Here is a 16,135-nt window from a genome sequence, read left to right on the forward strand (position 1 = left end):
AGTTTGAAAGCGTCGCGATGCTAAACTAAGCGCCGTTTCCCAAAACATGAATCTGAAAAATGTGCGAATGCGCATACGTTTCCCCAACGTTTTTTATTGTTCAATGTTCTGAATAGCTCTTTTAACACTGATAATAGCACATGGTTAACCATTTAATAATTAATACAGATTTATTGGTATAATATAAATAATAATAGTTGTAAAATTCAAAATTTGCGCCACTTTTGGTAACAAAGTCGTGCCAACCCACCGTGTGACAGTTAACAACAAGTGACACTGTTTTTACATTTCTTTGTAATAGTGGGATGCCCCGGTTTTAAAATCGTCAATGGTAGTGTAATTCCAACTTTCGCGATAAACTGAAATGGCCGATGCCGCTTTTACCCGTAATGAGATCATAAGTTTAGTTGTGAGGTTAACCTTGGTTTCTGCTGTAACGTTCATTAGTATAAAATGGTTAATGAACCAAGTCGATCCCACTAATAAGAGTAAAAAGAAGGCTCGGAAAAAGGCACAGGAGCAGTTGAAAAGGTGGAGAAATTGTTGGTGTGACTGTACCCCAATTACATAATTTTTAGGTTAGCTGGTAGCGGGCATGCTCCTTTAGTTATCGAAAACTTGTCCGACTATGAAATGATGATAGCGGCGCACTTGATACACCCCCAGGACATTAACGTGACTTGGGGCAACATCGCCGGCTTGGACGACATGATCCAGGAGCTACGCGAGACTGTTATACTTCCAATCCAACGCAAGGAGCTGTTTGCGGACTCGCAACTCACCACAGCCCCCAGAGGTAACTAATTAGAAAGCGTCTTATAGAGATTAAAACAACTGTATCTAGGTGTGTTGTTACATGGACCCCCAGGTTGTGGCAAAACGCTCATCGCTAAGGCTACAGCCAAAGAGGCTGGGACCCGATTTATCAACTTGGACTTATCAATCCTCACTGATAAGTGGTATGGGGAGAGCCAGAAATTAGCAGCTGCTGTGTTCACCCTTGCTGTTAAACTTCAACCCTGTATTATTTTTATTGACGAAATTGACTCGTTTCTAAGGTCGAGGAATACCACCGACCACGAGGCGACTGCTATGATGAAAGCCCAATTTATGTCATTGTGGGATGGTTTGATCACTGATCCGAATTGTACTGTTATAGTCATGGGGGCTACAAATCGCCCCCAGGATTTAGACCGGGCGATTTTACGCCGAATGCCGGCCACATTCCATATTTCAATGCCAAACCCTGTACAAAGAAAAAAGATTCTACAACTGACTCTTGAGAATGAACCCGTTGCGCATGATGTTGACATAGATAGACTAGCGAGGCTCACTGATGGCTTCTCAGGTTCGGATTTGAGAGAGTTGTGTCGGAACGGGTCAGTTTATCGTGTTAGGGATTACATGAAAACGCACAGTGACACGGTTTTGGATTCGTCGGAAGATGAGTATCAAGACGCATTACGGCCAATCACAATGGAAGATTTAATGGTTTCGTTAAATAAAATGAAAGAATCGAAAATGCATTGTGGGGCTTTACCGACGAATCGGATCGAGTTGGATTAGCAGCCGTGGTTTCAGTACTTAGCACCCATTATAGATAATTTTGACGACACTGTAGAAATGTATCAAAGTTTTTCAAATAATTTCAAACATTGTGTTAATTATCAGAAAAAGCTTTAGTTTTATTTAGCCCAACGAGGCTGTGCCACGAGTATTGTGTTGGGTTATTTGTGTATATAGTTTAGGGAAATGAGTCGCTCTCTTCAGAGTACAAACACTTTCTATTCAGCGTTGATATTTTAAGCATGTCGCATTCATAATATGACTTTATGTGTAGTTTACAAAGATTTTAAAGTGTGATGATCAACGGTTTTCACTCCATGTTGAAGTCATGCGTCGCATGTTTACAGTGTTCTTCATTTTTTTTATGTGAAAAGGTTAAAGAATAAAAATTACGGACGTTAATCCTCTTTTTACATTGTTACAATAATTACATGGCTTAGACAATTAATGAAATGAAAATTAAGTATTTCCCCTAAAACATTTTACTCCGCCGATAAGTAAACGTAAACAATTCGCAAAATATTCTGGACAAGGAAAGCTTCTCTTGCGCACATTTTGTCCTGAATCTCTTCGTCGCACAAAGTGGTTTTTAATTCTGTTAAAATGTCTTTACCGCTTTCTTTGATATTAATAATGCTTGTTCCAATGATATTATTGAGGATGAACAGGTGGGTCCGGAAATTCTCAAGAACATAATCATTAATTTCCAAGTCCCAATTTTCCTTCAAATGCTCGTAATGTCTCTTGACCTCTTGTGTTAATTGCCTAACAATTATGGTACTATAAACTGAATGTTTACCAAACTCTGTAATCATTATCCTCATAATGCTGAACAAATGAAACTGAAAGTGGAAGACAATGAATCGTAAAAGCATGCACGACTTGCGTTCCAACACACCTTTTCCTCGCAATTATCAATTTTTAACTCTTTAACTGTCTTGATTAGCTTTTCCACGAACATTTCGATGATTTCATCCAGTTTCGTGTTGTTCCAAATGGAGTTTTTTCGATAAGTAAAAATGCAAACTTTTAATTCTTTGAAGTCATTCAAAATTGAAGCTGCATCTTCACTCGTGCAACGACTCAGCTTAATTACGATATAGGCTAGCAGTTTTTGTAAAAGACTGTTGAATGTTTTCGGAACTTGCCATTGTGTTAACATTTTGCAAAGTTCAACGCTTGGGATTAACCAATTTTTTGGCATTTCGGATATTTCGGTGAAAACAACAACGTCGTCTGATATTTTGGTGAGAATATCGCTAATGCAGCAAACATTACGCTCATTTACTTCTTCCATAATAGTTGTGATTTTTTTTAACTGGAGGACGATTTTTTTGTATGTTTTTGTGGGAAATGGGTCAGGGTGAAGGTCAAGGCACAGGTTTTTTAAAGTCTCAGCCAGGCTCTTTTCATACATCATCCTAGAAGCATTTAAAACAAACAATTAAAAAAATTAAAATGTATGAAAAAAATGATTTGGACCAGTATAAGCATGGAAGTGGGAAAATTCTTGGAAAAATTTGGAGTTTTTCCGAGGTTAGAGATTGTGAACATGATATCATTTTCATTCGGTGGGTTTCGTTAGAAAACATAAAGTCGTATTCATTTGAACTGGAATAAGAGTAGGCTTTGATAATATAAGCGTAGAATAATAAATCATTTTGTAAATTTGACTCCGTCCATAAATCAGATATTCAAGAAAAAAGTTGCAGTTATTTTTGGAAAACTATTCAAACGTCGATTTTTTTAAATTTATTTAAATAAAAAACTAAGATAAAATTCGCAACTAAAGTTTAAATTTCTAAAGTTACCCATTATGCCATTAAAATGAATCGGACTTTAAGTTAATTTATGTGTTAAATATGTTATCAAATTTGGGCACTTACGTTGTTAATTTTTAATTAAATGTAAAAAAAATGTGGCAATAATTAATCACTTTCAATTAATTGACAAATTGATTGTGATCGATGCCTTCTAGATTATTGCGTTAAAAATGTCTTATGTTATTTACATTTTTGTTTTTAAATCACAAATGCTAGAAAAATGTAGGAAAATCGTTACAAGCAGGGTTGTAATTTTGAAATAATTAGTATATGAGTCGATAAATGAACTAACGGTGTGGATTATTAGTTTTGTCATATGACATAATAATCAATCGGTGGGTGTCATGAAGTCTCTGGTTGATTTTTGTATTTGCCCAGACCTCTATTCGCTTATCTATCGGAGTAGAAAAGAATTAATCAAACGCCAAATATTTGATTACTGATAAAAGGCTTAATATGACGATTCTTGAAATTTCGTGCAAATTCTGGGAACCATTTTCCACGTGACATTCCTTTTATAAAAGTCCCCTCATAAATATTAATTGTGATTGTATGTAAAGTCTTGTCTGTAGAATGTTCAGTCATCGTTTCGCAATCCTCTGAAATGTCACTAGCGGTGAATCGTAATTTTAATGAGAGAATTCGTCCGGAAATCGCGGTTTTCTTTCATTCATTCGCGTGAAATTATGAAATTCCCGGTCTTTTGCGCGCCCTCTATCGGAATTCTTGACACCAGTCGACGCGATGTAGTTGTCTACATTGACTGAATCTGTGTCGACAGACCGTGTAGTGCCGTAAAAAAGACAAAGACGTTTGAGTGTGGCAGCGATTTAGTCCGAAAACAGCCCCAAACCGGCTTTGAATCCCTTGATCGAGGTGCTCAGAGCAGCCCCGGCCTCCGAAATGGGGACGAGTGCGTGATGTCTATAATCAGGACGGCTGTGGAACGCATGTGGTGTGATTGTTCACCGGAGGCACTGTCCGTTTAAAGGGCCTCTAGAGGGGCTGCGCCCCGGGGGCTGACACAGCGGACACGAGGGTTCAATGGTAGGCACGCACGCCAGCGCACGAGCTATCAACATTTCGTGGACTTTTGCCGAGACTTTTTTATGGGGCTGTGCTCCAGCTGCGGCAAATCAAAGGACCGATTTAAAGGTAAGCCCCATGTTGGAGGGTTGGATACAAGAAACGCGCATCAGTGACATAATATTACCGAGATAACATTACCTTGAAGGTCGCAATATGTAAATAGTTCCGCTTTGGGTCGTGTAAACAGTCCTGCGCCCCGAACCCCCCCAAGGGTCGGCTCGCTCCTCTTCCAAAGGGTTGAAGGTCGCCGGACTGTTGCCGGGCCTGCGAAGGGCATCAACTATTCATGATTTAAATTGTTTATGCAGAGTTATTTTTAAACCATTTAATGGATAATTTAGGAAACTTTCAAGGCACGTTTCCTTCTATCAAATCGGTTTCAGTCATTCGCTCATTTTGGGGACAAAATTCGGCAACGATGAAACGGTTCATGGTCTTCTTGTGACATTAAAACGACGCGTTGTTGTCAAGTCGCACAAAAATAGCTCAAATTCAAATCGGGGATAATTTTAACACCCGCTTCCGGATTTGTTGACATATATCACGTGACTGTTGCTATTTTGACAGTTGAATATTATTATGTGTACAAAATTACGCAATTTAGGCGTCGCTTACTTATCGTCTTCCGGTTTTGATATTTGGGTCAACATTGATTTTTATTATAACATTACCTTTTTTTTATTAATTTTTTTAATTGTAATTGGTGCCAATGAACATGTCATAATAGTCATCACGCCTTTGTTCTGATGCAATAATGCAAGCGATTTTTTTTAAAGATTTTTCTTTGCTTTGTTGTGAAATTTGATCAAGTATTTTGAAATGTAAGCCAATGTGTGCTCATTGGTGCGAAATTACATCCACTGTTAAATATTTCCGTTCATAAAAATGTGAGCGAAATTAATTTAATGAGTAAATTTTATCTGCCGCATCGTTATCTATGATTTTGAGATATTGAATTATTAAAATGTGATACTGAGTACCTGTTACGAGAAAAATTAATGTAATACTCATTAAGTACTCGGCTCCGCCTCGGCCCAAAATTTACGATTTTTTTAAGTGTCTTAAATTGATTACTACAATTAAGATTAGCGTTTTTCGTTTTGATTATTAAGTTGCAGGTATAAAACGAGATGAAACCGACATGTCAACGGTCACGTATCATGTCCAAATATTTGCACAAATTGTAATTCCTTCTGTTTCCATTGATAATAAATTACCATTATCATCCTCCGTTTTTTGTATTTCGTCCAGATATTGCATAACCTCTAGACTTGTAATAAAGTGGGTAGAATACAAAATCGTAATAGTCAGACAGAAGGATAATAAAATAATGATAAGATAAAGACAAGTCCTTTTAGTGGGGGAGTACACTACATACTATAAGATTATACATATCTGCAACCGATAGAATTGCAATATGTAATGTTTTGTTCTCTCGCATCAGATAAATCGTCGAAAATATGTGGCCAACTACATTCAGTCGTTACACCCCTTCATGTGTCACATGAGCCCACAAGTTCGAACAATTTGAACGGGCATTTGCCTGTTCAAAATCACGTCAACGCAAGACCGTACTCTTCAGGTAATATGGCAACATCTTTCCCCAATATGAACATCACCAACCCTATACGGGGGCTGGTCAGCAAGAGGAGGATCCGATACAAGCAGGACGGGTTCAATCTCGACCTGACATGTATCCTTTTCAATGCTAAAAGAAATAATTCTGTTAGTACTGTTTTTAAAAGCTTTTATTTAATTAATGCTTTGTTGCCTGTGTTTCTGTTGTCCAAATAAACTGAAATTTTGCATACATACGTAATTTCCGTGACAATGCTATACTGTTTAGAGTTAATCACCCTCTAAGGGATTTTAGTGCAGATTTTAAATAAAAGCTTATTTTTAAAAATATTTTTTTAGTTACTTTCCTTGACTCGTTTGTAGACATAACCGATAGCATAATAGCAATGGGTTACCCGGCGTCCAACATCGAAGGCGTGTACCGCAACCACATCGACGATGTGGTGAAGCTCCTCGATTCGAAACACAACAACCACTACTTCATCTACAACTTGTGTTCGGAACGCACTTACGACACGTCCAAGTTCCACAACCGAGTACAAACCTTTCCGTTCGACGACCACAACCCGCCCAAAATCGAGTTGATTCAGCCGTTTTGTCACAGCGTTCACGATTGGCTGAGCAAAGATCCAGAGAACGTGGCCGTAGTTCATTGCAAGGCGGGGAAAGGGCGCACCGGGACCATGATTTGCTGTTACCTTTTGCATAGTGGAGCTTTTGCTACCGCTGACGAAGCCCTCGACCATTACGGACAAGCACGGACGCAAGATCACAAAGGGGTCACCATTCCCAGCCAAGTGCGATATATCCGTTACTACGAGACCCTGCTTAGGAACAAGTTGTTGTATGTGCCTGTGTCGATGTACATCAAGCAGATTGTTTTGGAGCCGGTGCCGAATTTTGCAGGAGGCCAAGGCTATGTGTGTTTTTCGATATCGCAACAGACGCTACAAGGACAAGACGATACACAACAAAAGTGCACCAAATTGTATAAAAGCGGAGTCTACGAAGTGAAGAGAGGTGTATCGCAGTTGCTTATCACGATGGATTTGTGTTTGGTGCTAAATGGAGATATTAAAATCGAGTTTTATAACAAGTCGAAGATTGGAAGGAAAGAGAGAGTGTTTCAGTTTTGGTTTAATACATTTTTTGTGATGTACCAAGAGGACAGAACGAACGAATTGATTGAACAAAACGGAAGTGGTGAATCGAAACAGAGTTGCGTGTTGACGTTAAAAAAGGACGAACTTGATATCGTTAATAAAAAAGACAAACAGAATAAAGTGTTTAGTGCTGACTTTCGGGTAAGTTGGATATTAAATAGGTCAGGTTTTCAAACGAAATTTTATCTCGTCGAGTACTCATTATCAATTATTGTACTTAATTCTCTTAGGACAGATGGCCGTGATAATGTCACGCACCTACTGATTTTGTTGAAAGATTAATCTTAGAATTATTATTGAAATGAAAAAAAAAAGCCAATATTATTGCTCTTAAGATTTGAGAACACAAAAAGACGGGAAGTCTGGATGATTTCATTGCGATATTTTTTGTCTGGTATTTAAGTAAGTTTATCGTTCAATTAATTGTTAATTTTTCCATAAAGAAATAAAACTCAGATAAGATAATTGTTGAAATTATCACCATCGTATATAAATGTGTCTCCTCGGATGGCATTGAACAACAAAGTTTTAATCATTTACTGCTGTTCTTTTAACCAAATTTTTAGTAATATTTGTATGGAAAAATAAACCAGCGAAAAACATAACAAGTTAAATAAACCTTAAAAAGGCCCATATTTCTTATTATAATACTGTCTTTCTTATTAATTTGATAACCAATTAGAGAAAATGATATAAACCTAAATAAGGAAGAGAGTGAATTAAAATTCGGTTTTTTAAGAGATCATGATAAAATTGACGGATGATTGATTAAACTAAATCATGTCGCGAGGTCAATGATAATGTTTCATGATTTATAACAAAAACCTAGTTATTTTCGTAACACACTGCGAGAGAATCTTGAAATAAAAAATATCTGATCATATTTTCCAATAAAAATCGCTCCGAAAAATTTCAACTGTTGATTCGAACGACGATCTTTTAAATTAACGTCTATGTCAATTTTATTAATAAACACTTACCCGTGTTATAAAAATGTTGCCCTTAGAAATTACATATTTCCGCACTACATGGCAGTAGATAAAATAATTAAAGAAATTTTTCTTAAAATTACTTACCTACTTTTGAAAATTCTTACAAAATTTTTCATTTGTCTTTTACAATTTTTAAAAGATATGGCTGACAAAATAAGAAATAATACAACACATAAATTTTTTGAAGGGTGTTACTGCGAGGTAAAGGAAAAATTAAAATGCACTCACCCGGTGGCTTTTACTTGTCTACTTGTGCTATTATTAACAATGATATTATAGATACTTGAAAATTTATAACATGCACTGATTTCTGAATGTAGTTTTATGTTTTGAAATTCTAAAATAATAAAATGATCAGTTTTCTTAATTTTATTTAAGAAGTTTATGAGCCGTTCGTTTGCGTCAACAACAAATGACAACAATAATTATGTAAAAATATGATTAAATAATATTATTAAGAAAAAAATTAACTAATTGCAGCCAACGTGCGACAAAGAGTTTAATTTGATTAATTTTTTGCTTATATGTCCTAAAACCTAAAATATACAAGGAGGTGCATTCACATCTACTAGATTAAAATATTCCTGTTTAATTTTTCGCCGTTAGTAAAACTTGAAATACTCTGTATTTATCAAAAAAGACATTTAAATACAAACTTCTCATTATCTTATCTACTAATCTAAAGCAGTTGTAAGAGATAATCATACTTTTGATGAAATGAACTTATTCATTTAAATAAGTGGTTCATTTTGATTTGTCTCTCCATGAAAAATCCATCGATTTTTTAAAACAAAGGAGCAATGAGGAATCCCAGTATTTAACCACAAAATGGGCTTTCTTGCCTTAAATTTATTGGGGGCTATATTGGAGTGATTCCATTTCAGTTGACTTTGCTTCTTGAAAAAGTTCCAAAGAACCAACCGAATTGGAGGACATATACCCCTGAAATCCCCCGATTATCTCAAGACACACCTAGCGAAAGTTCAGAAGCCGAATGGTCAGAAGAAAACGATTCAGCAGAAGAAGGCTGGGAAAGCGGTGAGTACACGACACTTGTCAGGCAACCCGTCCAAACCCAAAATTAGAATAAAATTCAGAAACAATTAGAGGAAAATCCAGTGATGTTATTTGTAATAATTATTAAAATTTCAAAGTGTCATTGTTGCTGTTTGAACAGAAAAAATATTATTGTCTCTATCTGTTAAAAAGAGAAAAAAGTATTTATTTCATTAGGATGTAGTTGTATAGTTGACGAGTATAAAGTGTGTTGTGTAAGCTACAAAAATTTGGCTTTGTAAAAGAATATATTTTCCTTGATCTGTTTTGGTTTTTTCGAAAAGACTTTTTCGTTTTTGTTGTTTTTATTTTAAATCCAAGTACAACGCTTGCGCAATCCATTTCATTCATTTCGTGTTGGTATTAACTCTCTCTCTCTCTCTCTCTCTCTATGATCGAATCATCTGCATGTGTCTTTACTAATCTATGTTTGGGGTTAATCTCATGCAGTCCTGGATGAAGGCGAGACCCTAATGGATGATCCTCGAGGTGTTGGCTACAGAATATTATCAGAATGCGAGTTAGCTTCGCAACTAACAACATCAAGCAGCGGCGACCAACAACCGGAATTGTTGACTGCGTAACTCCATGTCTAATCGTGCATTTACCAGTATTTCTAGATTCGTTTTTGTTTATCTACCCTGGGCGTCCCTCAAGGCTCGCATCCGAGACCGTTTCTATTCGCAAGTAATAATAACACAAAATCGAGTACAAAAAGCAGCCGGATTACAGTTTATTAAATTGGTGTGTCAGTCAGATAGATTATTAGGGAACAGCGACGTCTACCTCAAAATTTTTTCTTCGTAGGACAATCACATTTTTTGCTTAGTGATGATTCTGGTTTTTTGAATTTAATAAACTGTATTGTGTAAGCTCAAGTTGTAAGAATGTATTTTCCGTTAATGAGACAATGATTAAAAAGATATAATAATTCTCTCGTTGGTCTGATTTTTATTATTATTTTTTTTTTCGTATAAAAAGCCTCCGAACAAATACGGATTTCAGGTAATTATGTGTAAATTGTGCTTGTGCTTATTTGTGTTGTGTGTACAATGTTGGGAAATCAGTCTTACTTAAATTTATTTCTAGGGGAGTCCACGTACCTGTGAATGGGAGGCTCAAAGGGCATGCATCGTACAAAACTGTAAATATTGCATGTAGAGAAGGGATTGTGTCATTATTTTTTTTTGATCATTCATTCATCCGCTTGCTTTTTTTAAACCAAGTTTAAAATCAGTCAAAACACTTTTTAATTATGAGAGTACAAATGCTTTTTTGATCTCATTTCATTTTATCTTGCCAATGTTAGTACTTTGGTTACCGGTTATTATAAGATTTTTGCCATTTTCCCCCTAACCCTCTCCCTAGTTTTTTTTGTAGGGAAATTTAGAAATGAACTAATTGTGAACCGAATTGCCAGTACAATATGAAGACTGAATGAAGAATAATTTAACGATCCAAAACTGTATACGATTTCTTGTTCAGGCTTCAGTTCTAATTTTCCCTAATTTTATAATTGTAATAACTTAACGAAAATTTCTCTCTTCCCTAGAAAAGGCTGTTAAATTATTTTATTAAGACCAATAATTTGTATGCTCGAATTATTTAGTGCATAGTTTTTTTCTCAATGTATTTTTTTACATTAGGAAGTACCTTCTTATAAGTTAAACTTAGAACATGTTTTAATTTTTCTCTTTGTGTTTCAACAATAGAAACAAGTTGTACTTACGATGCCAAATTTTGTTAATGTTTTAACTGATTTTAATTGAAAACAATCTCGAACCCAGTGTATGGTCTTCAGAAAAATATTTTTTAACATGGTACCAACCAGTTTTATAATATAAAAATTGTATTATAAGGTTAAAGTAACAAAAATTATGTGACTGCGTCATTATTATTGAACGAAAATAAAGTAAACCACTATTTTTATATATAAATACATAATTGTATGGTTATTATAGTTTTTATATTGATATTGCTTATTGTGATTGTGATCCAAGATTAATATTATATTTTAAGTTATTAGATCTGAGAACACTGCTGGAGATGATTTGGTAGTGTCATAATTTTTTCAAATCAGATCTGAGCGCACTGCTGGAGACTATGGTAGTGTCATAAATTAAAAATAAAAGCTTTAAAAAGTGTTTTTTCAACGTCCCCTGCCACGTCCTCGCTGAAAGTTGCCCCGACCTCGTCCTCCGGAATTTCCTTTGCCCTTTGGAGGCGGACTTTTCGGCCTCAAAGCTTCAATTCGTTCCGTACATCCCGTCGTTATATTATTATTAGTAAAATAACTCGCGTATAAATCGGCATTGAAATTCGAATTTGTTAACTCGGGACCGATCGTTAACCAACCTGGACGTATGGTACTGTCTCTACCGAAAATGTGGAGGCGCCGACGCCCCAAACAGAAGTGTTCGATTATATGGAAAATTTCAACCGGTTTTTCCAAACTTCCATATTCGTTCTCTTCCGAAATGATCAAATCAATGTCGACGTTGGCGTGAATAAAATCCCCGTCGGTTGACCGCCGAACCGTTCCTTTAATACCCATAAGACAGTGTTCCTTTGTCCTTTGGAACACTGCTTTAGGGTCAAGGTTTTTCGAATGACCTGGATTTTTTATGTTTGTGCGAATCCAACAAATATCCTCGCATCTGTAATTAGATTTATTATTACAAAATTTTGGTCTAAAAATGGGGAAAATACCGGCGAAAGCCCCATTTTCTGAGACACACGCGCCCCATGTCAAGTCCATCTGAACTTCCACACCACAAAAATACGAAACTTCGTTGCGCTGCCACTTCCCCCACATCCAAATTCATGATTTGGTCCCATGGCCAGAACTGCATATTTGTGGCCCCCATGGTTCTCTGGTATTCTTCCAAAGGTGGTTCAATTAAAATCACATCAAACTTACAATTTAGGTTTTTCAAATCATAAGTCGTTAAATCACATTTGAGATACATAGGGGGATTTGCAGTTTGTGCAATAAGTTCGTCTTTTAATTTGATTAATTCACGTAATTTGGGGTACTCCTCAAACCGGTCCGCTAGACCGACATCGCGGATGAAATTCTGGGGTCTTTGACCAGTGTCGACAAAATGTTGGCAGTAGTCATTATGGGGGTTCGACGATTGAGTCCCTTTGAGAAAAGTTGAAGAGTCACGATAGACCAATTCATTTGGAGTGTCTTTCTTGTAGTCGTATTTTTCGTTTTCGTTGTTGGTGGAATCGGGACGTCTCTTAGAGACCTCGGTTGTGGTTCCTAGGACCTGGCGGAGCTCCTCGGGGTTGGAAACACCAAGCTTAAACATTATTTGTCAGTGATACATAACCACATTTTTACTATACGTACAGTTTGAGCCAGAAGTTGCTTGCGTTTCCGTGATTTCTCACGCAGGTGTTTCATAACTTCACCCATTTTCAAGTGCAGACGGGTTTTATCAACTCATTTTATTTAGTTTCCCCGCAGTTTTTGGCAAAATTCGGAAAATTGATGATAATCAAGTAGCGCCACCGCTTGACATATCGTGGCGGTAGATTTAAATTGGGGGATGAATTATTTGTGGTAGAAATAAATTGTGTAACACTTAAGGACAAATAAAGTTTTGTTGAAATACTTTATTTCTTTTATTTAGAAACCTGAAAAAGTTGGCAAATAGTAAAATTTGGCGCTTACCTGTACCAGAGTACTTCAGATAAGATTGAAGAAAAACATGCTGAGAAAAAGCAGGAGATAAAACTTCTCTTTGGCCCTTATCAGAGTTCAGTCGCGCAAATTACCAAAAGCGTGTCACCTACACAGCCCTTAAAAACGCGTAAAAATCCTTACAAAGTGACCATTAAATGGGGTTAGTCATTAATTAATTGTGGACGTAGTGATTTAAAAAAAAAATGTCTTGTAATTGTGCTACACCTCGTGGAATCGAGGTAAAAAATTCCGACACACAATCAGAAGTGTCGGAAAGCGGCACGGCTACTTCTGGTTTCAACTCAAATTGGGGCTCCAGAGAGGAATTAAGGGATTTTGTTGCCAAACACGGATTAAAGGACATTTCGGATTTGTACCAGGACCGGTTCCGGGTCGACCGCAAAAAGTTGGAACAGATGCTTAGTGGTAAGTAAAGTTTTTTTTGTAATTTGTGAAATTATTTGTAAAAAAAGGGGACAACGATGCACTGATCCCTGCTGACGTTTTTTTTGCGAACATTATGGAAGACACTGACACTTACATAACGTGGCCAAACAAACTCAAATTGGGGGCTAAATCGAAAAAGGATCCTCACGTGAGGATCGCCGGCAAAGAAGAGGATGTTAAAGCCGCCAAAGACAGGATTATGACGGTTTTGTACACGAGATGCAATCGTGTAACCATGAAAATGGACATAAGTTACACGGACCATTCGCATATTATCGGCAGAGGAGGGCTGAGTATTAAACGTGTCATGGAAGAAACTCAATGCCACGTACATTTCCCTGATTCGAATCGTTCGAATCCGATGGAAAAAAGCAATCAAGTTTCGATTTCGGGCGATTTGGAAGGGGTTGAAAATGCAAGGAGTCGCGTTAGGGTATAGTTATCAAACATTTTGAATCCAACCCTACCACTAGTACAATCATTTCAGGAATTAATTCCGCTGATTTTTGGGTTTGAGCCTCCAATAATGGCCCAAAATATTGATAATACGTGTCCTTACGTAATTAAAATCCAGGAACAGTACAAAGTGCAAGTCATGTTCAAAACTAGGTCCAAACTTCATGCTACTATAGTACTAGTCAAGGGAGTCGAATGGGAGGTGGAGCAGGTGAAGCAGGCTACAATTTTGCTCATGGAATACATGTGCGAAAATTTGACGGTACTTATAAGTTGTGTTTTCCAACAAAATTCTAGAAATTTTTTTAGAACCAAATTCCGGTTCAAATGACTATCCAAATTTCGCCCCAACACCATGCAATCGTTTTGGGCAAAAATCATTCAAACCTAAAGGCAATCATGCACTACACCAAATGCCAAATCATGTTTCCTGATGCCCAGGACCAAAATATCCCGAGTTTGAAGCGAAGTAATGTTAATATTTCTGGAAATATACATAGTGTTTATACCGCTCGTCAGCTGCTAATTGGAAGTTTGCCACTCTTGATTATTTTCGACTTGCCTGAAGATATTGCAAATCTCAAAGTTCGTTCTGAACAAATCGACGAAATCCAAAATACTTGTGACGTCACAATTACTGTAAGACAAAAGTCAAAGCAGATGATTAAAGCTTGCATCATCAAGGGCATCGAACGGCAAGCTTGTAAGAAATAAAGAATTTTTTTTTCATTATAATATTAACTTTATTTCCAGCAAACATATACAAGGCCCGAAATTTAATCCTGGGTATCGACGATCCGCCCATCCAGGCCGATATTCCCCGCCTTTACCACATCCCAAGCACTCCGTCGCCCAATAATGACCTGTTGACCACTCCCACTAACCTAAACCCCTCCCCTTTGACCCCGATATTCACTTGGCATTTTTCCTCTGACCAAACCACGCCCTTTGAAATTGTCCAAAAGCCACAGATGTTGTACAACAACAACAACAACAACAAGATGCAACAATCGTCCAACAGTAGCGGTTTCCAATCGTTTGAACAAGTTAAAGCTGATACTAGCCTCCTGTCTAGTATTTCCAGCAATAGTAGTAACTACGTGTCAAGCCCTCCAACGGTGTTTTCGCCCCAAAGTGATAATAACATCCCCACTACTTCTGATTACCAATCAATGAATGAGAAAAAGTCCGCCAGTTTCGATTATGACTGCAGCAAGCGTTTGGCTGGTTTCAAGGCGATGCAGGGGCGTCCAAACCCTGATGTGTATAGGGTGCCCACCGCTATGTGGGCAGGGTACGGCATAAGTCACACAAGTCCTGCTGGGTAACGACAACTCACACTAGTTTGTTTGTTTTTTGATATTTTTTTAACAGAATGTTGAAAAAAGAAGACGATATCTGGAAACCCGCAGAAGCGTTTCCATCAACATCAGGGCTTCACAACACTAGTAACATTCTAGACCACACTCCCACCCACTTTATAAACCGCATTGCCAACACCACTTGGTCTGATTTGCCGTCACTTCTAAGTGCCTTAGGTTTGGACCGTTATATCAGTCTTTTCATTCGACATGAAGTTGATTTGCCAACGTTTACGACTCTTTCCGACAAAGATTTGATGACAATCGGAGTGACAGCATTCGGAAGTCGTCGCAAAATGCTATTGGCTATCTCGGAACTCAACAAGAGAAGTTGTACGTTTTCGGCGGCTCCTGGAGCAGAGCGCAAAAGTTCCTCTTCGAATTCGCCCCCAAGTCATGACAACAGTCCTCGTCAAAGTTGGTAATTAGACAGTTGTACCAATCATTGTGACTTTTGTTTGCTATTTGTATTTTGTTTTAATTGTTGTGTTGTTGGAGATTTTGGAAAATTGGTTGTTGGTGATTGATAAAATTCCGCAAATTATTTCTTAAAAATTCTGCGCGCATTTTTATAGCAATAATCTGGAGGGAGTTTTATGTGTACTCGTTTTATAATTAAGCCGATCAATTGTGATATTTTATGAGCATTGCCCCATTTTCATATCATGTTCATATAGTTTTTAACTGGAGTAATTTTAAGGACAGATTTTGTAAGCAAAAGTTTTAATTTGCTTCTTTTGATTATTTGATTCACTTTTTGTACCTTTTATGAGATAAATTAAAACTTTTGTACCCTGTGATGTAAATCCTTATTCTACTACATATAATTTATTGTTATTATTATAAAAACTACCATTATTATTATTATTATTATTGATGCTTAAAGCAATTATTACAAATGAACACGACT

General features: G+C 36.9%; 5 protein-coding genes across 6 annotated transcripts; 3 read left to right on the forward strand and 2 right to left on the reverse strand.

The window, feature by feature from the left end:
* Positions 1–228: 228 nt before the first annotated feature.
* On the forward strand, positions 229–1,968 carry nmd (no mitochondrial derivative). The gene is made up of 3 exons (XM_969931.4): positions 229–531; positions 579–796; positions 845–1,968. The coding sequence occupies exons 1-3, from the start codon at positions 365–367 to the stop codon at positions 1,564–1,566; spliced, it is 1,107 nt and encodes a 368-aa protein (XP_975024.1). The 5' UTR covers positions 229–364; the 3' UTR covers positions 1,567–1,968.
* On the reverse strand, positions 1,506–6,802 carry LOC103314152 (uncharacterized). The gene is made up of 4 exons (XM_015982967.2): positions 6,400–6,802; positions 4,617–4,758; positions 2,465–2,987; positions 1,506–2,408 (listed from the first exon to the last, which is right to left on the reverse strand). The coding sequence occupies exons 1-4, from the start codon at positions 6,800–6,802 to the stop codon at positions 2,049–2,051; spliced, it is 1,428 nt and encodes a 475-aa protein (XP_015838453.2). The 3' UTR covers positions 1,506–2,048.
* Pten (Phosphatase and tensin homolog) lies at positions 3,943–11,409 on the forward strand. 2 transcript variants are annotated; one of them, XM_969901.4, is made up of 6 exons: positions 3,943–4,544; positions 5,923–6,171; positions 6,420–7,360; positions 9,096–9,249; positions 9,718–9,838; positions 9,888–11,409. In XM_969901.4, the coding sequence occupies exons 1-6, from the start codon at positions 4,499–4,501 to the stop codon at positions 10,072–10,074; spliced, it is 1,698 nt and encodes a 565-aa protein (XP_974994.3). In that variant the 5' UTR covers positions 3,943–4,498; the 3' UTR covers positions 10,075–11,409. The 2 variants fall into 2 exon arrangements, with proteins under 2 accessions (XP_974994.3, XP_008197501.2); XM_008199279.3 differs by lacking the exon at positions 9,718–9,838 and having other exon boundaries at positions 3,957–4,544; positions 10,357–11,409.
* Positions 11,143–12,820, reverse strand: Mettl14 (Methyltransferase like 14). Its single transcript, XM_969889.5, has 3 exons — positions 12,626–12,820; positions 11,977–12,575; positions 11,143–11,924 (listed from the first exon to the last, which is right to left on the reverse strand). Exons 1-3 carry the CDS (start codon positions 12,689–12,691, stop codon positions 11,417–11,419), a joined length of 1,173 nt encoding a protein of 390 aa, XP_974982.1. The 5' UTR covers positions 12,692–12,820; the 3' UTR covers positions 11,143–11,416.
* A 184-nt stretch (positions 12,821–13,004) lies between these two features.
* Positions 13,005–16,128, forward strand: BicC (Bicaudal C). The gene is made up of 6 exons (XM_969877.5): positions 13,005–13,387; positions 13,435–13,841; positions 13,896–14,126; positions 14,174–14,567; positions 14,618–15,188; positions 15,239–16,128. The coding sequence occupies exons 1-6, from the start codon at positions 13,165–13,167 to the stop codon at positions 15,648–15,650; spliced, it is 2,238 nt and encodes a 745-aa protein (XP_974970.2). The 5' UTR covers positions 13,005–13,164; the 3' UTR covers positions 15,651–16,128.
* The last annotated feature ends 7 nt before the right edge of the window (positions 16,129–16,135 follow it).

The sequence above is a fragment of the Tribolium castaneum genome, chromosome 6 (genome assembly GCF_031307605.1).
Source record: "Tribolium castaneum strain GA2 chromosome 6, icTriCast1.1, whole genome shotgun sequence".
Lineage (NCBI taxonomy): Eukaryota > Metazoa > Arthropoda > Insecta > Coleoptera > Tenebrionidae > Tribolium > Tribolium castaneum.